The 27073-nt window shown below is 53.9% G+C and overlaps 1 protein-coding gene across 6 annotated transcripts in view; it reads right to left on the reverse strand.

Annotated features, from left to right (window-relative positions):
* Nucleotides 1–27073, reverse strand: part of SAMD5 (sterile alpha motif domain containing 5) — a 521996-nt gene that overhangs the window by 473283 nt on the left and 21640 nt on the right. Inside the window, exon 2 of one of the 6 annotated variants that reach the window (XM_037843636.1) lies at nucleotides 8498–9718. The exons of the other annotated variants lie outside the window; for them this stretch is intronic. Within the exon in view, the coding sequence (XP_037699564.1) occupies nucleotides 9659–9718 (60 nt within the window). The 3' untranslated portion in view covers nucleotides 8498–9658. Of the gene's footprint in view, nucleotides 1–8497; nucleotides 9719–27073 lie in introns of those variants that run through there. 6 annotated transcript variants of the gene reach the window in all.

Here is a 27073-nt window from a genome sequence, read left to right on the forward strand (position 1 = left end):
CTCCCAGCGCACACTGAAAGGATGGGGTGCTCCACTGTCCTCCTCCAGACGGGGAGCCCTTTGTGCACCCCAGGCTCCCCGAGGGCCCGGTGTGGGGCCTGTGTGCACTGCTCAGGAAACCTCCTCCCGGGTGGACGCCGCCAGCCTCGGGTCGTCGCGCCATCGTGATGGCGTCTTTGCCAAGCATGAGCATGAATCACGAAGGCCACCAGCGTCCCCTGGGCAGACAGAGCTGTTGCCAGGGCAGGCCGCGTGCCCACGGCCACCAGGAACCCGCAGCCCGGCTGCCTCTTCCCCACCCTGCACGGACACGGCACTTTCGCCGTCCACGGGGCCAGCTGGTTTCTCTCACTTTGAGGAAACCACTCTTGACCGTACAGAACAGGAAAGACAATTACCACGGATCGTGGCCCACCCCTGCCACGGGAACTCCCAGCTGCAGGGAGGCACCTGTGGGCCTTCCGGGGGTCACAGGTTACCACGTGTCCTCCTCCGTGTCTCCACCATCAGGGGAAAAATTGTTTCTGAGTCACAGAGAGGGTCAGCTCGTCCTCTGGGGTAGAGACAAGCTTATTCTCGTGGAAGGCTTTGAAGTTGGAGGGATTTGAACCTCCCTCATGTGACCACGAAGCGCAGCGTCTGCCAGCACAGGTAGCCGTGGCCGCGCCAACGCAGCCTTCCTCGGGGAGGGGGCTGGGAACTAGGAATGCCTCCGTTCACTGCTTACGAAGCCAGACAGATTGTATGTAAATAGACCCAAACATCCTACCACAACACGAGTGAGCAGCGTGGGGTCCAAGTAATTAAACCTCAAGAAACCCCCAATTAAACTCGAAAGGTTCAAAGTCAAGACGCAGAAAACAGCACCGAGGGAAGCGTCTCGGAGCTGGCAGTTCTCCCTCCTCGTCCTCTCGTGCCCGTCTCCCTCTCCCCGCGACCTGGAACTCCGCCAGGCGAGCGTCAGGCAGTGCTCGGGCCTCCAAACACCCCAAAAGGGTTCTTTTCCTCTCAGAATCTGTAGCCAGCACAGGGCGATGGGTGCTGCCCATGCACCCAGCATGGGCAGGGGTTGCACTGAGGCTGATGCCACGGCAGGTGTGCTGCCCGGATCTAAGGCACCACCGGGCAGCGGGGTGGGGTCTCCAAAGAGCGCAGGCTCCGTGCCTCGGTTTACAGGGGAGGGGTCTCCCACAGAGCGTGGGCCCCGTGCCTCAGTTTACAGTGGGGGTCTCCCACAGAGTGCGGGCCCCGTGCCTCGGTTTACAGGGGAGGGGTCTCCCACAGAGCGCAGGCCCTGTGCCTCGGTTTACAGGGGGGGTCTCCCACAGAGCGCGGGCCCCGTGCCTCGGTTTACAGGGGGCGTCTCCCACAGAGCGCGGGCCCCATGCCTCGGTTTACAGGGGAGGGGTCTCCCACAAAGTGTGGGCCCCGTGCCTCGGTTTACAGTGGGGGTCTCCCACAGAGTGCGGGCCCCGTGCCTCGGTTTACAGGGGAGGGGTCTCCCACAGAGCGCAGGCCCCGTGCCTCGGTTTACAGGGGGGGGGTCTCCCACAGAGCGCAGGCCCCGTGCCTCGGTTTACAGGGGGGGGTCTCCCACAGAGTGCAGGCCCCGTGCCTCAGTTCACCTCCTGTGGAAGGGGAGGGGCAGCAGCAGTCACTGAGCTACTTTAAAGATTGGACAAATTAGGTCAAGTGAGGCCGTCCCTGTGGGGTGCCCCCACCCAGGTGAGGCTGTGGGGTATGTGTGGGGTATCATGGTGGGGGTACATGGCCTGGCTGCAAGCCCTCACCCCTCGGCCCCCAGACCACGTAATGACCCTCTGAGGACGGAATGAAAACCCTCCGTGGGCAGCTTTGGGGCAGGTCAGGAGAGCACCTGCCCCTCGGCTCGCGGGCCGGTCCGGTGGAGGCACCTGCTCAGGGCTGCCCCCCACCCCCGGGTGCAGGGCAGGGCCAGCAGCTCACAGGACACGGGGCTCCTGCTGTGACTGCACCGTGCAGAGGGTAAATGACAATGAGCCCACAGCTGCCGTCAGTCGAAAAGCATCTCAACTGACACGTGCGTGCAGGGGCTGAGCGGAGCCCACCTGCCCTCCTCGCAGGTGCTGCCCAGGGTCTCTGCATCCGGGCACATCTGAGACCCCAGACCCTGGCACCAAGCACCCCCTCTGTGGTAACCCCTGGACGCCCCCTCCTCACCGTGGCCAGGGAAGCCGCTGGCCCTGCAGGACACACACATCAAGGCACAGGTGCAGAGTCAGAGCGCACTGTGCCAACCTGGCTCTCACAGGCCAGCCTTCTCCCAACACGTACTGGAGGCGACTGTGGCCTGAGTCCCCATGTCCCCAGAGCCCCCACAGGTGCCCTCTTCCTGCCACACCTGCCCAGGCCGACAGGCAGCAGGGACCCACCTTCCCTCCATCCCAGACACAGCCTCCGTCATCCTGTGGCCATTTCCCTGGACAACGGAAAACCAGAAAAAACCCAGTTCCGCAGCCCCCACATGTTCACGTCCCCTCCCTTTCCCGGAATCCACACATCAGGGGAGCACCCCGAGACACACCCTGAGACGAGGTGCAGCCGTGGCCGCCGGAGCCCTCGGCCAGGAGGCAGATTCTCGGTGGCCTTGTGGGCTCGGGCCGGCTGCCCTCGAGGACACCGCTCCTTTCCACCTTTGAGCAGCCTCTGTGAGAAACCCTTACCCGGGGACAAAATCACGGGTCCCAAAATTATTTCAAACATCCCTAAAAGGGGGTGTGTTCAACATGCAGCCTAGGAGGGCAGCACGCGCGTGGGGAACCCGCTGCAGGACTCCCTCGTATCTGTCCGGCAGCAGCCAGACGCTGACACACACTGGAACTCCGTGAATGGCGGTCATGGACATTTTCCCCTCACAATTCAGATTAAGAAAACATAAAGTAAAATCTTAATTCAAATAGCGTGGCATTTTAGCCTTTCCACGTGCCTTCACAAATTACACTGTTTGAAATATTTCTGCAGAAGAAAACCTAAACCAGTAGACTCAACTTTATTTTATGAATTATTTGCCTTTATGGGATCTGGTGCCAACAGAACCGCAGTCCAAGGTGAAACTCTGATGAAGAGAAGCCGGTCTCCTGGGCTTGGGGCGAAGGCCGCGGTGCTCCTGGAAAAGGGAAACACCGACTCGCCACGCAGTCAGGCGACTCCCACAGCTGCGCGCGTCCTTGTGCATGGGAAAGCGCGTTTCATCCTTCGCTCAGAGCTGCCCGCCCGCCGTCCACAGCGCCTGGACACAGATACCGAGGAAGCCGCACCGGGGACAACAGAGCAGGTGGGCTCACGGTGCGTGAGGGCCCCCAGACCCGCAGCCCCCAGGACTCTGCCGAAGGGCGTGGGGACCTCCCGGGCACCAGCTGCTTCCCCAGACTTGGAGCCAAGGAGCTCGGGCAAAGCTTCCGAGCTGAGCACGCGAAGGCGTAAAGGGAAGGGGCTTCCACGGCTACTCGCCACGACGGCCAAGACTGGATTCAGAGCTTCTGATACCCAGGCAAGGACTGAAAAAAATTAGACATATAGTCTTCCCTCAAAATGGCTATTTTTGAAAATGCTGCTACATTAGCCAATTCATTCCAAAATGAAGTCAAAGTTAAACTGGTGGAGCTAGATGGATGTAAAAGACACTGAACATACACCGTGCACAATCACTGCTCGTCAATCAGCCAAAACACAGGTGATGTTCCTGGGACGTCCTGCTCTTGAAGGATGGATGCGGCTTGAAGTGGGGAACTTGGCCAAAATCATGTCCATAATTGCACAAATGGACTAGGTCCTCACGGTAGCTCCGGGAGGGAGGAAAGTAAGTTTCTCATTTACAAATCATTCAAGAGTCCTCTTTTAAATTAACAAAAAATTCTCACTGGGATCAGATGGCTGGGAATAGACCACCTATCTTATGCGAATGGATTTTATTCATGACAGAAACCCCCTCTTCAGGTGTCTGCACACACGCCTTTCCCTGAGCGCCAACATGCATTTTGGTGCCACCAGCACTGACTTTTCTCATGTTTGTTGGACCAAGGCGGCTTGAAGCCCAAGATCTGAGCCAAAATTCAGGTTTTCAAACCACAATGCTGGCCCTGGAGCCCCCACAGAGGCTTGAGGAACAAAAGGTTCTGCGGCTGTGTCTTGAAAACCATGGGCTGGACCATTCTAGAAGGATGGGCCTTCTGCAGGTGCCTGGGAAGTCACAGAGGCCTGTGACACGGCTATCACCCAGCTCCCACCCAGCCATCCTCCTCCAGGGAGGTGGCAGCCACACGCCAAGCAGCCACGCTCGGGCCACGCTCGGGCCACCCTCAGGCCACCCTCGGGCCACACTCCCCCACCTCCTCCCTTCTTGCGGGACGTTGTGAACACTAATGAAAAGGCCCGGGGACCTTAATCCTGGAAGCCGGGAGCAAGCAGCCCCTGACCCCGATCAGACCCGGAATTCCCTCCCAGTGGCAGCCCCCCGAGGCGGAGAGAGCCTCCCTCCAGTAGTGATCGGCCGCTCTTCTCTGACCTGACACGAGGGGCGTGGGGAGCGGCTGTCTTCCCCCCACAAGCTGTGCAGTTTCCGGCAACCCCGGGAGACCAGCTGTGACGGGGCATCTCCCCCGCTCACTCGGGCTCTTTGTGCTGAGTACGTGACAGGGAGATTATTTGCTCTCCTGGACTTTCTACCATGTGAGGAACAAAAGGATCATTTCCGAAAGTTTCTGTCTTGCCCTTGTCTTGTTCCCAACATCCCGCGGATCCGTTAAGTTCGCTTCGCAGGACCCGACACCAGCGAGAGGCCCGGGCCAGAGGGGCTAGGGACCCTCGACCTCCAGCTGCGGCCCCTCATGGATGCTGGGCAGGCGGGCTCGGCTCTTAGGGGCGCAACCACACAGTTTCTGAATCAGACCAAACCCCCCTTAAGGCTCCTTCCATTTCTAAAACACGCTTTACATATTTCTTCCTAAAATTTACCCTACATTGTTCCTGCTTTAAAGTTACTTTCCTCTTGTGTTCAGAATAAAAACAGCCGTTCACCATTATGCAGACAAGACACGTGTTCTCAGACACAACCCGAGCTCTCCTCCGGAATGCCTTCAAATCGCCTTCCAGCTGCCCGTCGGCGCCAGCCCCGTGCCGAATCCACGACCACGTTCTGTCGGACGAGGCAGGACTCGAACCCAGGGCTCCGGTCTGGCCACCGCAGAGATGCTGCTTCTCTCTCACTGGACCTCGACTGGCTTCCGAAGGTGCGGGCTCCAGGGAGTGCTCCCCAGGGTGCGTGGGGGGATCCCCACTCCCGCCCCTCCGACCGTCACCCCTGGGGGGCCCCGCTTCAGGCACAGAACCACGGCCTCGAGAGCGGCTTTCACCAGGGCGTGGCAGGGGCACGGTGCATTTATTCCGCCTCTGCGTGTACCGTGGGGAGATCTGCTTTCTCCTTCCTGTGCCCACACTAGCCATGACGTACAGCACCATACACATTTGCATCACTTCATTTAAACGATGCACATCCACCATCACACTCATCAAAACGTGCAAGAGACAAAGAGGCCGCGGCAGAACCGCCAGGAAGCCGACACGTTCACGGGAGAAGGCACAGGCAGGTCAGCCGGCTACGTGCACCACTCTGTAGGGACAGAACGTTCCAATCCTAATGGCATCCGCGGCCCAGGGAGGGACTCGAACGTAGTTGAGCCGAAGGAGCAGGGAAACACCCGTGACGGACAGCAGGGCCCCAGCATCGGCCCAGCCAACAGCCCACTCGGTGCTTAAGCTAGCAGGTCAGTATTTCATTGTGGGAATAAAATGAGAAATTCATCTTAATACACTGTAAGAGACATTTCCCATCTTGAATAAGACTGAAAAGCTGACTTCCTTCCTTTTCTTCCAGTGGAAGAAATTTTGGCAAAAATGTCAAAAAAAAAAAATCATCCAGCTCCTAATGTAGAATGTTTAGCCTCTTGTTTTCCTCTAAAAAGGTAACTTTTGACCACAGCCATAAAAAATACAACCTCTTTTCCAGGAATTTAAATGAGTTAACAAAAACACCTATTTAGATAAATAAAACTTATGTTGTTCATTTTTATGAAATATTTTTTTTTGTTTTTTGTGGAAATATGTAAAATAGTGATGAATGATCATGAACTCGGAAAGTTATTTGAGTTTATCTCAGAGACAGAGAATAGAAAGCTGAAGAGGATTCTTTAATCAAAGAATCTGATATAATAGCATCTAACGTAGGAATGTCTGGTCGGAGACTATGAAAGTGCTAAGGAGAGTAAATGTGAAGATTCTAGAAGGGAAAGCGCAGCTGACGTGCTGTGCTCTGCACCTCCGTGTGCACCTGCGTGACGTCCTCCACACAGGCCCCGCGGCGTCTCGGGGGTGTCCTGCCCCCGCGCCTGGTCTGGGTGGAGAATGGCGTTCAGGGCTGGTCACTCACACACTTCCCTGGTCAGTCCTTGGATATCATCTTCTGCCCTTTGTCCGGTATCTACTCAGACATTCGGAAATCTTCCACCTGACTGAACGTAGTACTGTGAGATTCAATTAAATGAATGTTGAAACACTTAAATAATTCAAACATTTTGTGAAAGCATTTAATTTTCTTAACCTTTCTGTAATGCTTCAACGCCCCATCAACATGGAAATATCCAGACGGCTGGCCCGTGTCCAGGCAGGAGCTTCCCACGCCGGGGTCAGCCTTCTCCTCACCCGGAGAGTCCGCGGGTCCACCCTCTCTCCACATTCCGGCCGGACTCAAGCCAGGAGCCGCCACGGCAGTCCGCCTGCCCTCCTAATCTATAAAGTCAGACAGGAATGCCCACACGCCACCCTCTAATTTGCAGGCCTTCGTAAATCTGAAGCTGTATAAAAAGAGCAAAGGTGAGAAATGCTCTCATGGGCAGCCACGTGGCTGCCTTCCCAGACGTGAAACGTGCTGGCCTAAAACCCCTCAGTGTTTCCTCTCGTCACCTCCCCTCCATCCGTCAGCAGCGACCAGCCACCAAGAGCGGCGCTGCCACGCCATGCCCTCCTTGCAGAAGGCTCGGGGCCTGGTCCAGCAGCCTCAGGGGCTTGCAGGGTGTGCTCGCGTTTCTGGTTGTTTAGCAGTGATTCCTCCAGATTGCTGAAGGGAGGAAGGGAAGGGACGGCTGGAGTCGGCATCCGGGGGCCCTGCGACATGCAAGTCCGGAGAACCACAGGCGGTGTTTCTTTTCCCACTTTTCGGACAAAGGGGAAGCTTTGATGAGTTTAATGACTGGTCCGGCTCATTCTTGAGCTACACCTCAGACTCTGTCCTTAGCAGATTCGGCACAGGAAAGCACTGGTAGGAAAGTCTAGGCCCTGAACTCGGATCCGAGTCCCTCCGGAGCAAGCGCAGAGCAAGCCACGGCTCTCTCTGCACCTCACGCGGCCGGTCCCCCGAGCGTCCCTGGATGAGGGGCGGCTGCAGACCCCCCTTCCCAAAACACTGGGTCGGCGCTGCCCCGCGGTGAGAAGGAGCCTTTAAGTCACGCTGGGAAATATGTTACGGGGCTAAAACCTTTCCTCATCGCCAAAATTTTGTTTCAAGACGAAATGCAGAAAATTTTGCTCTAATCCTCCAAAGTCCTCAATATAATGAAATAAAAGTCTATAATTAATCTCTTTTGATGTTCTAGGAAGTATAAATCAAGATAATCTCTAATCTGGATAACATATCTGCCATCCAGACAACTGCTACTTCCTTGATATTCAAAAATTGAGGATATCATTAGAGTTCAAATAAAAGAAAACACAACCTGAAAAAAAAAATGATTCTCCTTAAGACTAATTATCTCCAGATATATCCAGGGTAGGAGGAATTCCTTTCTCTTACACGCTCTTACCTCATCTTGATTTAATGCAAAGAAATTAATGGGCTTCTTTCAATGCTGCTCTGCTTATTTCAAAGGCTTTTTCCTCTTGCTTTAACCAGAAGCCTTTACAATCCATTGGCTGTGCACCCTTTCAGATGTGACTCTTAACTTAGGTAGGTCGTCAATTATTTTCAAATTCCAATAGCAACAACAAAGCACAGGTTTAAATTTGGCAAGTTAATTAAAGTTAGACATTACTCAAATAGAAAATAAAACTTGAAATGACTGAAGATCATTTTTTTTTTCGCTTGCAGTGGATTGCCTCAGCATGCCCCTAGGGAAGACAATAGGATAATAGATTTTTTGGAAATTGGGTCCTTTCTAGGAACAAATATCCATCTGGGAAATGACTCCGTCACACTGCAGCACCTGGATATGGAGCCTCCAGGAGGAGGCTACTTAACATCACTACAAATAACGTCCGCACAGACCCAGCACCCTGTGGATTGTCTACCCTGGTAACGTCAGAGACACCGGCTCGCCGGAAGGAACGACGGCCGGTGGGAAGGAATACAATGCTTACAAAACTGCAAGCCACGCTTGCTGTAAAGGACACTCATCCACACTTTTAAGAGTTGATTTCCTTGCATTTTTATTTGAGAATGGTATTTTTATTTAAGAATGGCATTCCCCAGAGCCTGAGTTATTCTCTAGAAGTAACTAAAGTATTTGGTCCTTAAATTTCTTGAAGTGGCACTGAAGGAAATTGCCCCTCGAGCTGAGGACTGCGGAGCTGGAGGAAGAAGTGGACGCGGCAGTCGTGCCCCCTCGGCACAGGCATCAGCCTGCGGTGGCAGCTTCTTCTCGGGAAGGACGGGACGGGGGGTTCTGCCAGGTGCCGGGGCCCACAGCGGGGCCGGCCGGCTGCCACCGGTGCACGTCTCCCGTCCTCCCGGCCAAGCCCCTGGAGGCAAGGACCACGCTGGCCTCACGCCGGCCACCCCCAGTGTCCTGCGGCAGTGGTGACGCACGTCCACGATGCTCCAGTCCAGGCCTGGAGTCAGGAACGGCCAGGAGAGGTCGAGGCACGGGACTCGGAGCTGGGGGTGCCCCAGACGTGCCCACGGGCAAGGGGCGCCAGCTCTGGAGCCAAGGCTGCTCCTCCCCCTGTTGGGGACCAGACCTAATTTTTAAAAGGCGTTAGAAGAAATCTTCCCTCAGCGATGCTCCTAAAGTCGCCAGCTTTATGGCTGCATCTCCATACAAAATACCTACACAAAGCACCTTAAAATAAGAATCCCCTCGCCCAACTATTCTATATAGAATTACAAAGAGTATCTCAATTTATGAAAACATGGGCTTATGTGAAGCGAAAGAGAAGCACATTAAAATACAAAATTAAAGCTACTGCTCTCAAGTTAAAAGCTCATTTGCACATTTCAAAAGCAAAAACCCCAACTTTTTGTCTTCTACTATAATTAAAATGAGTTTTACCCAAACACCTCAGCCAACCTCATCTACTTCCATCAAGATCTCATGGAACGGGGGATGCCGGAACGCGCAGAGCCCTATCTCCCAGCAGCGCGTCGTCTGACGGCGAACCCGGGACCTTCTGCGTGCGCCATTTTGCCGCCTCGCTTCCAGCTGTGATCAGCTGGGTCCCCGGCTTGGTAAGTCAGTCACTCCAGAATGTGTCCGAGCTTTTCCAGGGAGGCATCCACGTCGCTCTACGGAAGAAGGCGGCCTGTGCCCGCTCCAGTCGTCGGCACCCATCGTCCTCCGCGAGCTCTCGGGAGCTAGCGGCTCTGGGAGGGCTTCGGCCAACACATTAAGATATCTAGGAGGCCAGCAGGGACCTGTGGGGTGAACAGAGCCGTTACTGCGTGTCCTCCACCCAGGCTGCCCATCCACCGCGGGCTCCTGGTCCACGTCCACTCACACCCGTCCTTCTCGGGTACTGCGTGGACTTCTGAAAGCAGCTCAAGAGCCTCTGCTTGGGATCTAGAAATTGTATCTTTCAACTAAAAGGTGAAAAGTATATTTTATTCTTTTTTAGCCTATGTTCTGTTTAACCGGTTCTGCTCCTTTTCCTTTTACACTTCTAAGAAAAGCAGATGGAGAAAACTCTTACCTTGTAATAGCTTGCATTTCTAAATCACACTTTATATTACATTTTAGCAACCTTGGCAGACAGGAGATGTTTTGAAGGCCACCTGTCTCATATTCAAAGGGTGCGTATCTATCAACTTATCTGCAAGTGTGAATCAAAATGCACCTCCCAAAATAAAAGAGATTCCCAGTCATCCTTAGTCATAACCACTGCATGCACAAACAGTGATTTTTCACACGGGCATTTAAAGATCATAGTCGTCCGTCAGATGGAAAGAGACGAATAAGAAGTCCTTAGAAAGTGGGAGCCTAGCAGCACACCATTTGGTTTGTGGTCAACAGTGTATGTGCTCTCAGGTTTCTATTATGCTAGGTAACCCCAGTTCCACAGGTGTTGACAGTGCAAACCCCAACACTGTTTCAGCGATCCCCCGAAATGGGAAAGGCAGCAGGTTCATGGCCCACCTGTCAGGAGGCTGCTGTGTGCCCAGGGTCCTGGACAGACAGACAGATCTGACACGGACGAAGGAGCGGAAGGAAGAGAGCACCAGGGAGGGGGAGGCCCCTGAGCCTTTGCTGTGAATTTTGATACAACAGACAAATTGTATTGCTTATGTTCATATTTGTTCAGTTAGAAAAGCTTTCGGGAAAGGTTGAATCAACGTTGTTCTGTTTTCTTAGCCCCTATCTCTCTAACCACACCCCAAGATTTATCTCTCAATGGAGCCTTCTAATGGAAGTGCTGGGCGGTTTGAAACTGCTACGGACCCCAGAAGAGCCATGACCTTTTAACCCAATCTTGCGGGGTGGGACCTTTTGACTGAGTGTTTCTATGCAGATGTGACTCACCCAACTGTGAGCAAGACCTTTTGATTACCTAGATTATTTCCACTGAGGTGTGAACCCCACCCATTCAGGGTGGGTCTTAATTAGATCACTGGAGTCCTTTAAAAGAGCTCACAGGGAGAAGGAGCTCAGAGAAGCTGAGAGAGACAGTTTGGAAAGAAGCTAAGAGCCGACACAAACGCTGACACTTGGAGACGCTTGGGGATGCAGCAGAAGAAGGTTGGAGATGCTAAGCTAAGAGATGAAGCCCAGTGTTTGCCCCAGAGAAGCTAAGACAAGACTCACAAATGCTTAGAGAGAAATGCCCTGGGAGAACAAGCAAGAATGCACAGAGGCTGAGAGAGAGAAGCTAAGAGAGACAGAAGCCCAGAGACATTTTGGAGAAAGCCATTTTGAAACTAGAACCCAGGAGCAAAGGACCAGCAGATGCCAGTCACGTGCCTTCCACGCTGACAGAGGTGTTCCAGACACCATCAGCTATCCTTCAGTGAAGGTATTCTGTTGTGGATGCCTTAGTTGGGAAACTTTCAAGGCCTTAGAACTGTAATTTTGCAACCTAATAATTCCCTTTATAAAAACCAATCCATTTCTGGTATTTTGCATGACGGCAGCATTAGCAAACTAGAACAAGTGGGAACAAACTATCCTACTGCAGGCATCATTAAAGGATTTTAAAAACCACAACTCTGCACATTTCTCTAGGGCACAATAACTTGTTTGCCTGCATGCCATTTTCACCCTGCTCAGCTACCACCTGCTATTGTCAAAATGCTAACAAATGCCATTATTAATTAGCTGGGGTAACATCATCAGGGACTCGCATCCGAATGCATGGACACCATCAGGACCAAAGCTCAGAGAATCCAGCTGCTTCCAGGCCTCTTTATTCCCCCTGTAACACCAAGTAAGAAAATCTTACTCCAGATTAATATATTCAAATAGTCACCAAATAAACCTGTCTCCAAGCCAAGGCCACTGTTAAAACCACCCCTTGCTGTGAACTGTGGAGAGTATGGTGACGTCGCCCCGGGCCAGCGTGTTTTCCCGTGGAGCAGGGAGGTCACCTTAACACAAGCGGGGCGAAGTGCTCAGCGTTTAAGGCTCCAACAGGCAAATGAATGAAAAGGCGTTCACGGAAAATGATCTTGCTTTATACCGTAAGGTGCAAGAGGACCAGCTGTTTGTATCAGAAAACAGGAAGTGCCTTTGGTGAGCATCAGGGTTCCGTGAGACGGAGGGACAATGGTGTGGAAAGACGAGGGTCCCAGGGGATGGGGCTGTGTCTTGAGGACATTCCACCCCGAGGAAAGTTTCCAGATGTCTGTGCCACGTGAGAGCTCTGCCGACGTCCCTGTAAAGTTCACCGGAACCAGGAAGACAGGAGCCTAAAGAAAAAGCCTCTGGCAGGCTCCGGCCAGCAGGCACCCCACACTGCACCCCGAATTTGCCTGAAGATGCGAATGTGAAGTCATTGCAGTCCTCGCACAGTGAGCAGCAGCCTCCGAACCCGCTGAGTCTTTGGATCGACAAAAACCTGACATCGATCTGGAATCCAGGGGAGGGGGACAGACGGACGCCGGCCACGATGGGGCGGGCGCAGGGTGGGCTCAGCTCACGCAGCCTCGTGGTCCTGCGACCGCCTCCACACAATCAGCCGGTCCCACGGTGATATCCCGCTGGACCCACTCCCCGGAATGGACATGAGCCTAAATGTGCACCCCGAGGCGCTTTCGGGGGCCAGCGGCTGAAAGGAACCCGGGGCCACTGTGGGGCCAACAAGGTGCCAGCGGGCCCTCGCCGCTGGCTTCCCCAACGACCCGCGCTGCCACGGGGACGCGGCGCTCGCTTCCCACCACCGAAACGTGTGTTCAGCCGTCCTCCTCGCACGTGGCTTTCAGGCCGCCCTCTGGGGTGGGGGACGGACCATCCCCTCGTCGGGTTAGTGCTCTCATTGGGGGTGGGGGGCAGAACACGCCACTTAATGAAGAAAGAAACCCTCACCCTGCGGGTCAAACACAGTTGATGTGGTTTTGAACCGACTTCCAGTCCACTTCTCTCTCTGGTTTGGGGAGCCCCCTCCCCACACAGGCAGTGGCGGGTGCCTGCGGGATGATTTAGTCACTTTGCTGTGGTGCCGTAGTCCAAAGAAGCCGCTCAGCAGTGGGTCACAGCAGACTGAACCCCGGATTCCCTGCGGGGAAAGAGCCGTCCCGGGGCAGCCTCTCCACAGTCCACACGGTTTCTGTGCGGCTCAGGGCTGCGTCCCAGCAAAGGGTGTCGGAGGTGCCCCGCACTGCCCCAGCCAAGGCTCCAGGGCAGCTCTGCCCGCCCGGCTCCTCCCGCACTGGCGCCTGGCCCAACCCTGGAGTGGTGGGTGCTCGCAGGGTGAGGGGTGCACAGGGAGGGGCGCACAGGGAGGGGTGCCCCCAGCCTCGCTTTACCTGGAGCTTCCCCGGCCAGAGCAGGACACCACCCCTCCTGACCCCCACGGCAGCATCCCCAAGACCACCCGCCCACGCCCCTCCGTGACTGACGGAGCCCTCACGATGCAACTGCTACTTATGACTCCCTCTCATCCACCAGCTCTCCACTGGGGAACGGTGGCCTGGAATGTCGGAAGGGGTGTATTTTCCTCTCTGTTCGCTAGAGAAAAATGATGAATTTCCATTAACTAAGCCCACATGGACCTTCAGTTGCTCGAAAGGCCTCTGCAGGGGGCAGCCGGGCAGACCCCAGACCCACACGGGTGGGCCTGGACCTCCGTGGAGAGCCGCAGTCAGCAGTCCCGGGGCTGCTCTCCACCAGCGCGTCCCTCCAGGGCACTCCAGGGGCTCGAGACGAGAGACGCTCGGCGGCTCCTCCAGATCCACGGGCTCTCCATTCCATCGTCCACACCTCCAGAATTCACAGGTACAACTCAGAAGTGTTCTCAACATTTGAGTCATTAAAAACAGCAAGAGTAAATATAGTGCAGGTCTGGGTGTCCGTGTGTCTGTGTGTGTGTCTGTGTCTGTGTATGGTGTGTCTGTGTGCACGTGTCTGTGCATGTGCATGCATGTGTGTGTCTAGGTGTGTGCAGGTGTGTGCAGGTGTGCATCTCCTGCACTGTGGGTGGCCTTGCCAGGGCCATGGGGACACTCAGGGACATGGCCTCACACCCATGGGCAAGGACACACAGAGACACATGCACAGATGCAGGGAGGGACACACACACAGGGACACATGCACACATGCAGGGACACAGGCACGTGCACAGAGGCAGGGGCACACACAGACACATGCACACACATGCAGAAACATGCACACAGACATGTGCACACATGTAAGGACACACCGGGACATGTGCACACATGAGGGGACATAGACACTTTAGGCAGGCAGGGACACACAAGGACACTTGCACACATGCGGGACATACATGGACACTTGCACACATGAAGGAACACAGACATGCACACACACAGGGACACAGACATGTAATACACACATATAGACACACAAAGACATGAGCACAAAGAGTAACCTCACTCATATGTTTGTCTTACTTTCCTTCTGCCCACTGATCGAGAAATATATCATTTTACAGTCACCGTGAATTTAAGAACACTGTCAAATTTATACAAAACATGATTTTTGTGAAGATCCACCAACGATGGCCAGTGTGCAAACAGGGCTGGGGCCTCTTGTACTAAGTCTCCAGGGTCTATTCCCCAATTCCTGGATTGGGAATTACTTTCCAAGGGGAACACAATCATCAAAGCTAAAAATGGGCCCTTGTAGAAAGCCAAATATATTAAAATAAAAATTGGCTAAAACTGAGGAAAAGTCAACCCCCAGGATCATCAGGAACCTACTAGAACCCCCACTTCAAACAGCCACCCACTGGCCTCCACCGCTTGCATTCTACGGGGCGCGGCAGGAAGACGACTCGGCAGGAGCAGGTGAGAAACAGGCCAGGGCATCTGTTCTCCCCTCCACGCACCCACCACGGGGCCTCAGAATTGCTGACCGTTTGCTCCCGGAATCCAGCGCTGCAGCCGGAGGTAGAACCCGGCAATGCACAGGTTCCCCACGTAGCTCCTGCGGAACGCCTGTCCCGGGGGCACCAGAAAGGACGGGGGTTTCCTGGAATCTGTACAGAGCCAGGGAAGCATCTACAGGCAAAGACAAAGGATCTGCAGGTAGACGTTTTCCAGAAGATTCAAAGTCCAGGATTCGGGCTTTCGGAACTTCCCAGCACTGGCCCTGACACACTCCTGGGCACTGGCTTTCGTCACCCAGGTGACCCCTTCCTGGTGGCGGGCATCTAAATCAGCCCAGACCTGCTGAGGGGCACGTCTCCTGGGCCAAGCACTCCCTTGGAGACCAAATGCAAAATGCAAAATGCCATTTCCCACCGTCACATCCTACCAGCACCTGAATTTTCATTTAAGGACCGAATGTGCACACAGCTCATGCAGGTTAAATGAAGACACCATGCTGACCGCTTCACGTAGACTAATCTAAGATTAGAGATGCACCTGCCCCCTCACCATCCTCATTGAGAAAAAAAGCCTTAGTTAAAATCACACTTGCATTGTTAGCGCTTAGAATTTCATGATTCATGTAAGAGCATCACAATCAAGGATTCAATTATGTCAAAAAAAGAACAGAATCTTCTTAACAGCTGAAGATGACATCCCCACACTTGTCCCTCCCCCAGATGGGGGTCCTGTCCCTGAACCTTGTGCTCCGACGATGCTGTAACGCGGCAGCTGGAGGGTCCAAACCTGTGCTCTCAGGGTTCTGGGGGTGGCAGCCAATTCAGTTCCTGCATGAGGTGCCCCAAACCCCGGGTGACTCCCCCGTTCACCAAGGGGTGACTCTGAGCTGAGAGGCAGCAGGAGTTTCTCCAACATTTCCACCACCCCCAACAGTGCTTTAGCATTTAAACACCTAACAACATGCTATCCAACACACTGAGTCCCCCCAAATTATCAACTTTCCCCAACCAAGATGCAGGGTCTCACGATGGGTGTAGAACAAAATGGATCTATTATTTGTGGATCAGCAAATCTAGAAATAACTTCCATGTTGAGTAGCAGAGTGTCGTGCTTCACAAGCTGCTATAAACGCAGTGCTTCAAGCACCCACTCTGCCGGCGGGAAACATCCTGTGGGTCACACTGTGTGAGCCTCTCACCCCGGAAAGCTTGTGCGCAGGCCGTCCTCCTGCAAACACGGCCCAGAGAGCAGGGGTGAAGGACGGAGGGGAGGGGGAGGGCAGAGAGAGAAAGCCGACCCCAGACAGCATTTCCAAGGGGGCCCCTTGGGCTGTGACGCTTGATTCTGCATCTCAGAACCACACATACAAGAAAAGAGAGGGGAGCCTTTGTGCGCCATGACCCACTTGCCACGGGGTGCCAGGACAGTGTGTCTCCTTGCACTTCATGTTCACACGTGTGTGAGCACCAAGCTGGCTCCCATGGGTGGGCTGCACCTGCAGCAAGAAGCCCGGGGCTCGGGCCTCCGGCACGGGGCTGGGGGCTGCACCTGCGGATGCTGGTAGAGCCTGTGCACAGTTGGCTGCTCAGCGGTGGCCACAGGACTTGAACAGGTGTGCAAGTATCCAGCCACATGTATCAGTCAGGGTGGGCCAGTTATGCTGTGGTAACAAGTACCCCCCCCCACCCCCCCACCCCTGAAGTACAGGAGTTTACAGCAGCAAAGTTTCATTCTCATTCATGCTACGACTCCAGCGTGGCTCCGCTGTGTTCATTTTCTTTGCTGCAGGACCACAGTTGATGTGGTCCCTCTCGGGAACGCTGCCAGTCACTGGGACTGAGGGAACCACTCGCACTTTTGGGAAGTTGCTGCCAGGAAGGCATTGCATCTCCTCACCTTCCATCCACCAAAGCACGTCCTGAGCTGCTTCCAAGCACTTGGGGTGCAGAAGCACACGGCTTCTGGGGAGATGTGAGAAGGTCCTTAGAGCACAGGACACCACTGATCATGCCATGCCTTCGTTTTCATGGGAAGCCAAGCACAGAGGAAGAATCTGCTTTAAGGAGCCCTCCGTGCCTCCCTGCCTGGGACCAGCTTTCCAGCCCAATTCTTGGAGACTTGAAGTCTCACCCGAAGACAGCAGCTCTTGCTCCAGCAAGAAGACAAAGCACAGCACGAGGGGGCTTCTGGGGGAGCATTAGAAATCTCTAAGTCCTCATTTGCAGATTTCTTCATTTCACAGACATTGCAATAGGGTGCTTCCCAGAAATCAGCTCAAAGTTAACTGGCAGCATTACGGTCATAATTCTATCCAAGTTACCCGAAAAGCACACATTTTACAGAAAACAGTCTGCTCTTTAAAGCTACTTTTATGTGTCCGCCAGGCCGGGTCATGGTGCCCACTGTTTGGTCAGACACTGGCCTTGGCGTCGCCGGGGAGAGTCTGTGGACGGGATTCGCATCCAGAATCACCTGACCCTCAGTCACGGTGGGGGCCTCGCCCAGGGTTCTGGAGAAAAGGAGAGATTCTGCCTCAAGACGAAACAACCTCAGCCCTCCTTGGAATTTCCACCTGCTGCCCACCCCCCACAATCACGTCAGCCAGGGCCCCAAAGTAAACCTCTTTAAAGATATATATATATTATATATATAGTTGGTTCTAGAAAACCCTAACACTAAAAAACAATTAAACAGTTTTTTTTTTTAAATCCCTGGGTCAACACTGCACTGATGCAACAAAATTCCATTTAACGTGGCCGGCATTGCCGTGGATCCGGAGCTCAGTTTCTCGGCCTGCTCACCGGACGCAGATTCTCTGGGGCCTGGAAGATTCCTGTCCCACCCTGAGCTGGAGGAGCACCCACATTTGTCAGCTGGAGAGGTCCAAAAGGAGAGAGGTAAAGGAGCCCATACAAAGGAAGGGGCTCATGCTGGGGAAGGGTCCTCAGGAAATCTGCACCGCCTCCTGGGGCAACGATGGGAGGGAGGCAGCCATCCCCGTGTGCACCTGGGGAGGACTCGCCGAGCCCCCCAGCCCTGAGAGCAGGGCAGCCGGGGGAGCACGCTCAGGAGGGGGTACAGAGGGTGGGCAGCTGGACGTGTGCATCGGCAAGGTGTCCCATCCGACGACAGTGGGGGCTGGGGGCCGACTTGCGAGGGACGGACGCTCGGATGGAACCACCTGGTCCGGGGTGTGCAAGCCCACGTGGCTCGCATCGCAGTGTCGCCTCCGGAGGCCCAGCTCAAGGTGTTCCCAGGCCCACCGCTGCCCACCCCACCGTTCTCTCCTTTAAATGGGCATTGCTACTGAGCTGCCACTAATGTATCCTTTTCTTGTATTTATTAACCGAAATTTTATGAATACTGTTCTTAATTTCAAGCAAGCCAACTATCTTGCTTGCCCAATATCTAAATTAAGTTGCTTTTTAAGCATTTTCTGCATATCAAGAAGCCTTTGGAAGGAAACCATCCCCTCTCCTCGCCAAGCCCAGCAGCCCTCCCTCCCTATCTAATTCTTGCTGTAGAAATTTTTCTTCCATTTCAGATCTGTAGTTGGGCAAAAATACAGGCTCCACTAAGCAAGGCTTCCTTTCTAACCTACCCTGAGCAGACGAGCGGTGGGTGGGTTCTAAGAAGGACCCGGTGACCCTCAGGCACATATGATCCCCTCCTGCGATTACTTCACATCATCTGCAAAAAGGCGATTATTCGGGTCAGCCTGACCTGATCCCTTGAGCCTGTGAAAGTGGAGTTTCTCTAGCTCGGGAAAAGGAAGTCAGAGCCTCGAAGCTTGGGAAAGTCTTGGTGCGCGCACCACAGGTTTGAAGAAGGGACACGAAGAGGGAGCCGCCGTCCACTCAGGGAGCTGCCATCCATACAGGGAGCCGCTGTCCCTAAAGAGAGCCACTGTCCACTCAGGTGCCACCTTCCACGCAGGGAGCCACTGTCCATGCAGGAGCCGCTGTCCCTGAAGAGAGCTGCTGTCCACACCGGGAGCCGCCACGGATGAGGGGCTCAGGCTGCGGCTAGAGGGGTGCCCTGCCGACAGCCAGAGGGCCTGTGGGGCGGGTCCTCACGGAGCCTCAGGTCGGAGCCCAGACTCGCCCACAGCTTGCCCCCACCTGCTGAGACCTGAGGGGGGCCCAGCTGAGCCCACCCAAGGTCCTCGCCCACAGAACTGTGAGATAATGAAGGGGAGCTACCGTAGCTGCTAAATGTGGGGTAATTTGTTATGCAGCAAAAGAAAACTGATACAACCTGGGACCATGTTTATTAACTGAGGCGTCCCACGGCCCCACCTTCAGAATGTGCCACCAAATCTCCGGAGAGGAAGGGAATTCAGGGGGGGAGGGCAGGGTCCATGGCAGGATGCAGGCCCAGTGTCACCTCCCCTGCCCGGCTGCGGCATGGCACCCAAACTAGGAGAGAAAGAGGAGGAGCACCAAGGTGACGTCACAAGACATGGGAGCTTGGGCACAGCCCACTGATTTTTCTCCCCAATGCTTTGTCCACTAGGAGGTGAGGAGTGGGGCTGGAGATCTCGGAATTGTCACGCCTCTGTGGCATTTTTCCATAAGTTCACACAATGGATTCCGTGCAGAGAGCTCAGGAGGTTTGCACACCAGACAGAGCAAACACGCTGTTTTTCTTTTTCTTTTTCCTTTTTCCTTTTTCTCGGCACAAAGGAAGACTCAAGTTCCCAGGCTCCCCTACAGACAAGCAGGGGCCATTTGGTGGAGTCTGGCCACGGAGATGTGAGCAGAAGTGACAGAGGCCATGCCCTGGCCTCACGCTTCAAGAGCGTCCCGAGCTCTCTAGTCCCTGCAGAGGCCAGGGGCTGGGATGCTGAGTCCCCAGGGCTGGGGGAGCCCCGAGTCCCCCCATCCCCCCACTGGACACTGCAGGAGCTGGAAGTGTGTGCAACACTAAACCACTGGGATGGGGTGGCTTCCTCACTGCATCCAGCATAGCCTGGGCCATCTGCAGTAACACAGACGTTTACTCATTTTATCCAACAATTTTAGACAGAGTCCCCTTTTCTTAGTTTTTTTCTTCATTTAGCATAAGCAAGATCCTTAACTCAGGAATCTGAAAATAAAATTTAATTAATGTTAAAAGAAATTCCTATTCTGACACACCTTGATATTTACACTGATGTTCCCCATCTTACCTAAAACTACGCTGAGGACATGCCGATGTTTATATATATACACATCGTATACGTGTGTGCATAAATACGCACCATACATAGGCTCCTGTGTGCTCACCACACCAAGTGTAATTACTAACCATGAGGATGATGAGACACTCCGCCCCGCAGGCCTCCCCCTGCACCCCCACTGCCCCCACAGCCAGACGCCCCAAGTCCCTGATCTTTTCAGCCTCATTGAAGCAAAAGCCAACCTGGAACAAAGCTGAGCCTAAAGGAGCCTACATTTGTTTATCAGAGAGAAGGATGCGGAATGAGAAGTAGAAATAATTTTCAGGAACACTCAGAAAAGCTGTTAACTCTTTGTGTCCCAGAGGCAGAGGAGAATGCACTCAGCCATCCAGCATCCAATCACCCGTTTTTCCATTTACTTACAATGAATTTCCAAAGACCTAAGAAGAAACAAAGGGTTAATGTGTATTCTTTAATATATAAGATGATAATTAACCTATTGTCTGTTTCAAATTATCTATCATCTATTAAGGAATAAACACTTTTACAGCCCTTTAATGTAGCTATTAAGCTTTAAATCACTGACCATAACTAATAAGCAGCTTAATAGCGAGGAGGCCCTAAATAGAGCCAGAGACTGCTATTTCCCAGCATAAATCACCATCACTTTTAACGCAAAGCCAACAGCAAATCTCTGTAATTACTAAGAACATTTGAATCACTTTTATTGTTACTGCACTAGCCCCATTAAAAATCCAAAACACTGAACTGCATGGAATATAAAACTGGAATTATAATATACTGCAAACCCTAATTGAAATCCATAAATTTTCTGCTAGTATTCAGAATTATTCTGTTGCCAAGGAATTTCAGCTATGCAGAACTCACTCTGAAAGTGTTTGCTTTCTCTAGAGCAGTAAGAAAGACCGTTTTACATTTGGGGAGTAGATTCTGGAGTAATAGTTTGGGGATTGTGTCTGAATCACTAGGATTATACAGAACATGCAAAAAAAATTAGACTGAGCAAGACCCAGCTGAATGGCATCTGCAGCAGGATACAGACAGTGCAGCCCCCCCACGGCCGTGCTGCCCAGCCCTCGCCCACCAGTGCAGTCGCCTGGCTCAAAATAACAAGGGCACACCGTGAAATCTGCAAAAGGGTAAGAAGGACTATGGCAATCTCCTCGCTGGTGTGCCTGAGAAATGGGCCCAGGAGACCCTCGAGGCCTGTGCAGGTATGGTGGCACTCTGAACGAAATTTTCCAGTGCATTCAGCAACAAAAGACTTAGTGACTTAAAAGTCCTTTATTTAGCCATTTGGCTGCACATACGGCTTTCTGGAAGTGTGAGCAGGACTGCTGGTTGTGTGGGAGAATCTATGAGAGCTTGTCTTCTAAACTTAGGTAAGTTTCCTCTAACTACCACAGTCCACGTGAATGCAGGGAGACAGGCTACCACGACTTCCATCCTACGGCTGAGTGCAACAGTCACCCCATTAAAATCACATTTTCTATGTTTGATTCCAAGTGGCCTAATGTCCACAATGGATGTCACAGTCTTGCCACTACAGGAGCCTTTCTATAACTGTGCATTGTAATTTCCTAGGCATTATAAAACTTCTAAACTAAGTCTATAATTCTTTGCATTAGAAATTCCTATCGACTTGCATCTGAAAGGTCTTAATCATGCTTTGACTCTCCTAACCGTTTCCGTGTCTTTTCTACCATCTTTGAAGAGCGTGCGTCTTGCTCTGTGGGACCACACATCCGCAGCGCTTTCCCGCTCTCCCCCTCAGCTCCCACCTGCACCTGCCTCGTGGCCCTTCCCTGTGAGTCCCGAGGCCCCACCCTGAAGAAGTCACCTCCCTGCTCTGAACTGCATGCATTTAATATCCACCCTCATTTATCTTCTCCGCTGCCTTAAGCTATTACTTAACTTATGCACTTTGTATTTCACAAGTTTTTGTCTCTTCTTAACTATAAGTTCACCAATAACAGAACATAACCTTGTTCTGAGATATCAAAATTATCCTAATTGTAAGTAGCTAACACTACATGTCCTCTCCCAAGCTATTTATACAGTAATAATGTATATTCTGCTAACTTTACCCAATTTGGCTCCAAGCAAACCGAGCACACCAACGCCGACATGAAGCCCGGGACAGTAAACTAATTAGTGAGATGTCCTCACTCCTGAATAGCTCAGCTAGGTTCTGTAATTCTCACGCTGCATAGAACCTCCTCCAGACACGGTTCTCGTCTGCCTGGTTCTCGCTTTAAGTTGTAACAATATTTCTAGATGCAGAACGCGCGCGCGGGTTAGCGGTGTTGTCAGCGGATCAGTGGAGCCAACTGCCCAACTTCCAGGAGGGAAATGGGCTCTGCGGCCGGGAGAACCTGCTCCAGACCCGACCTGCCGCCCGGGCTCAGGGACCCCGGCAGGGCAGGGGCGAGGGGAGGGGGCTGGAGCGTGAGGGGCGGGGCCGGGGCGGGGCTGGTGCCGGAGGGGCGGGGGTAAGGGGCGTGGCTGGTGAGAGGGGGCGTGGCTGGGGCTGGCCGGCGGTGGCGCTGGTGGGGGCGGGGCTGGGGGCGGGGCTGGTGCCGGAGGGGCGGGGAAGGGGCGGGGCTGGTGAGGGGGGCGGGCCGGGGCGGGGCGCTGCTGCCCTCGGGTCTCTCCTGCAGACCCGCCACCGTTAACTGCGCTGCAGGGTCCGGGACTCCTGACAAGACCCACAGTCCTTTCACCTCCTGCGCGGCGTCGGGACAAATGCTCTGATTTTATGGCAGAAAACTAAGGCTGCGGCGGCCAGAGGGTGGCCTCCTCGGGCTCGGACACCGGGCCAGGCAGGTTCTGAGCCCGAGCCCCTCCTGCATCCTCCCTGCCAGGCTGGGGCCACAGGTGGTCTGGGGGCCAGGGACCCTCCTCCCAGGCCGACCACCCGCGCGCCTCCTCTGCCTGCCGGCCTGAGGCCTGAGGGGTTCCCTCCCCCACTACCCCACCCCCACCCCCACCCGCCACCACGATGCCCCCCACCCCCCCCCGCGGGCCCCACCGCCCACCTGTGGATGGATCCTGGCCCAGCTCCACCTCAGAGCCCCCTCTTCCACCCGAGGAGCTGCCGCCAACCTCAGGGCCTCTTTCCAGGGCTGTGGCCCCTGAATTTGATAAGCTTCAAGCTCTTAACACCTGGGCCTGCCCTGGGCCCCCCACATTGGGCCTGGCTCCCCAGCGTCCGTCACAGCCTCTGACGGACGGATGGACACCTGTCCCACAGAAGCTGCGGCCTGGGGCTCGGTCCTGCCTCCACGCCTGGGACAGGTCACCTGCCTCCACGCCCCAGCCGTGCGGCCTGGGGACCGCAGTCAGCCTCCACCACAACCAGCCTAGAAGTGATGTCACCGGGAAGCTCCTCGGTGGGGTGCTGGTAAACGCTGACAACCTTCTCTCCAGGAAACACACAGAGGTCATCAATTCCCCATAACTTTTACTGAAATAAAGGGTGTGTGGCACACAGTTTACAAAAAAATAGTGACACAATACCCCTTACTGTAAATCCCACATATCCAACTGATCTTCCCAGAAGCTTCCAGTGATTTTTGCCAAACCTGCAGCTGCAACGAAAAGCACAGTCTAACGTGTGCGCTGGCTGGGGTGTCGGCAAAAGTGCAGGGAAATAGCCTCGGGTGGGCCTGGGGGGTCCCAGGGAACCCAGGGATGAGTGATGAGTGAACAGGGCTGCCTTCATATCTCAGGAAATAAGAAGACTCGAGACGGCAATTATCCCACTAAGAATCTAAGATTACAACGCAGTACTGCAGTTGCAGACAGAATGCTTTAAACACGGAGTCAAATTCAACTCCACAATTTACATAATCATAACTGATCATTAAGACTTCAGTGTACATTTCATAACGGGACTGAGCTTTATTCACGTAAACAGGATAAAAGTGTTTTTCTGAACATGAGAACAAACATTAATTGAAGGTTTTAGAGCCTAAAGGACTTCTTTTATCTCTAAAACTGAAAAGAAAAAAGGAAAAAAAAATAACTATTATTTTGAAATCCTCAAAAGTTCAGAAGTCCTGGGATAACTGAAGCATACCTTCTGGTTCTGCATAAAAAGGGTCTACAGTAGAGAAACGGCATATGTTTTTGCAGGGACTGTTTAATGTGCCACCATTGAGAGGGGAGCTGAATTTAAACGAGGGTAACCCAGAGTGGTGAGCTCCAAGGCTGGCTTGGATTGATGTGGATTTGCACACCAGTTTGCAGCCCTCAGGATAACAGATTCAGACAGCAAATGGGACGTGCCGCGGGGGCCTGCCCCCACCAGCACCCCACTCCCCTGCCTGCACCTCAGTCCCCTATCTGCACCCCGCTTCCCAGTTTGCACCCTGCTCCCCCACCTGCACCCTGCTTCCCCTCCTGTACCCCACTCCCCCATCTGCACCCCACTCCCCTGCCTGTACCCCATTCTCCCATCTGCAGCCCACTCCCCCATCTGCACCCCACTCCCCCATCTGTACCCAGCTCCCCCATCTGCATCCCGCTCCCCCGCCTGCACCCCATTCTCCCATTTGCACCCCGCTCCTCCGTCTGCACCCCACTTCCCCATCTGCACCCTGCTTCCCCTCCTGCACCCTGCTCCCCAGCCCAAACCCAGCTCCCCTGACAGCCCTGCCCTCTGATGTCCCTGCCTCTCCCTGGAGACTCTGCAGGGTGGGTGCCTGTCTCCCTGGTTGTTCAGCCTCTTTCCTTGAATCACACAAATCTCAGTGATGATCACAGAGACAAAAACAAACAAACCCACAAGGGCCAGCCTGCGTGGCTGAGGAGGTAGCAAAGGGCTGGATGTAGCCCCTGGGGTGCCAGGGGAGGGAGGCGCCCACAGGCTGAGGGGACCTGGGATGCCCCACTTCACACTTCCAGTCAGAGAGGAAAGAGCTGAATGCTGGGCAGCCAAACACCCTGTGCTCTGCCTCGGCCGGTGTCCAGTGCCTGCCCCTCCCAGTGAGTCCTGACAGGTGAGGCACATGTGCCTGTGTGTGCACCAGGTGTGCACACTGTGTAGATACATGTGTATATGAGTGTGCATGTGTGTGATGTACAAATGCATGTGTGTACATGTGTGGTGTGCACATGTGTGCCTGTGTTTCATGCAACAGTAGTGTGCATGGGTACATGGTGTGTGTCCCTGTCTGTGTGTCCATGTGTGTATATGTCTGTGTCGTATATATGTCTGTGTATGGGTGCCCATGTGTCTGTGTGCCTGTGTCCATGTGTGTGTCCATATCCATGTATCCGTGTGTGTGTTCGTGTCTGTGTGCCCATGCATCTGTGTGCATATGTCCGTGTGTGTTTCCATGTCCATGTGTCCATGTATCTATGTGCATGTGTTCATCTCTGTGTGTCCATGTGTGCGTTCATGTCTATGTGTCTGTGTGTGTGTTCATGTCTGTGTGTGTGTGTGCATGTGTCTGTCTGTGCGTCCATGTCTGTGTGTCCATGTGTCTGTGTCGTGTGTGTGTCCATGTCTGGGTGTGCATGCCATGCGTGTCTACTGTGAGCATGTCTGGTGCCATGTTGAGCATGCACATGCAGCCAGTGGCAGGGCACTGTGCTGAAAAACCTCCCGCATCTAACAGTCACATGAATTCCGCCCATGCCATCTCTATGGATAGCTGGAAATCAAAGGTTAATTGTGTTAAACAGAAATCTCAAAACACAAGCAACAAGTATTCCCCTTCCTGCAGCAAAATCCCTTAATGTGTCGTTTCTTTGATAGTTTTCTTTGTGGCGCTGCTTTTTAGCAGAGGCTCAATGTCAGAAAACCTCTTCCCTATTCGTGGTAAAGATGAATCCACTTTGAAGGAAAAAGAAAGACTGCCACAGGAGCAAATGCCAAAGAATCCAGATTGCAAACGACACTGGGGGATGTCTTCCCAGACTGGCTCCAAACTCGGGAAGCCTGTCAGGCTTTACCCTCCCGAGCCCGCGGTGCGAGTCCGTCACCGCCCGCCCCGCACACACCAGCACGCGCTGAATGAGCGCGCTAGCGATGCCATCGACTGACTCGCGGGCATTTTCCAGGGTGTGGGCTTCCTTCCCGCGGCCTCCTGGAGGGCCCTAGCAGGGTGTCTGCAAGAAGTGACCCGGCGACTGCGTACTTGAACAAAACGAAGTGCGTTATCTGCAGGCATCCTCATGAGGAGGCAACTTCATACCATTAGCAGAATACGACGTTCTGTTCTAAAAGATAACACCGAAGTTATATCTGAACTGGTTTTGGTCAATTTGTTGAACTTGAATAATACTGGGACATAGGAAAGAAAACAAAGCCGACTTATTTGGTTAGAAGTACAGTATCTGGCTACGTTAAAGACATTTGGGACCCAGGACTGCCAGCATGCGACTGGCACGCGATGGCTCGTATGCCACGGACAAACAGCACACGTCCTGCTGCCTTCACCGACAGCTGCAGGCGCTGAATGCACCACCCAAGCGCAGCACCCAGCAGGCCCGGCTAACTGCCTCCTGACAGTTCTCATTTAGTCCTCAGAATGGTGCTGTGAGGGGCACCGCGATTATCTCTGACACACAGGTGAGGAAACATGCAGAGAAAGCACAAGCACTGTGCCCGTGGCCACGAGGGTCCAGCCGGCAGGGGCGGCCCCTGCGGCCGGGGCACGGGGCCTCACACAAACCGCCCGGCCTCGTCCAGCAGGAGTCCCCAGTGGGCGTCCCAGCCAGGTGCTGAGGGTCCGGGCTTTCTCTAAGCCCCTGCGTTTGGCAGCGGCTGAGTTCCAGGAGGCAGAGTTCTGCTTCCCCAGCTCGGAGCAGGGTTCACACTGTTCAGCCCGATCGACTTAACCCGGGTCGGGGCAGAGGGCAGAGCGTGGCCCAGCCCCTCCAGGAGGCTCTGCCAGGGACGGGGAGTGGGCACTGGCTCCCCGAGTCGCTCAGAGGTCCAGGAAGACCCTCCCTTTGCAGCCAGGGCTGTGTCTGCTGACACTTGGTGGCCTGGGGTCAGCAAAGCGGGAAAAGGGACTGATGGCTGCAGTGCAGGAGCAGAGTGAAGACGCAGTCCACAGAGCACAGCCCCAGAGACGGGG

The sequence above is a fragment of the Choloepus didactylus genome, chromosome 7, assembly GCF_015220235.1.
Source record: "Choloepus didactylus isolate mChoDid1 chromosome 7, mChoDid1.pri, whole genome shotgun sequence".
In the NCBI taxonomy this organism is placed as follows: domain Eukaryota; kingdom Metazoa; phylum Chordata; class Mammalia; order Pilosa; family Megalonychidae; genus Choloepus; species Choloepus didactylus.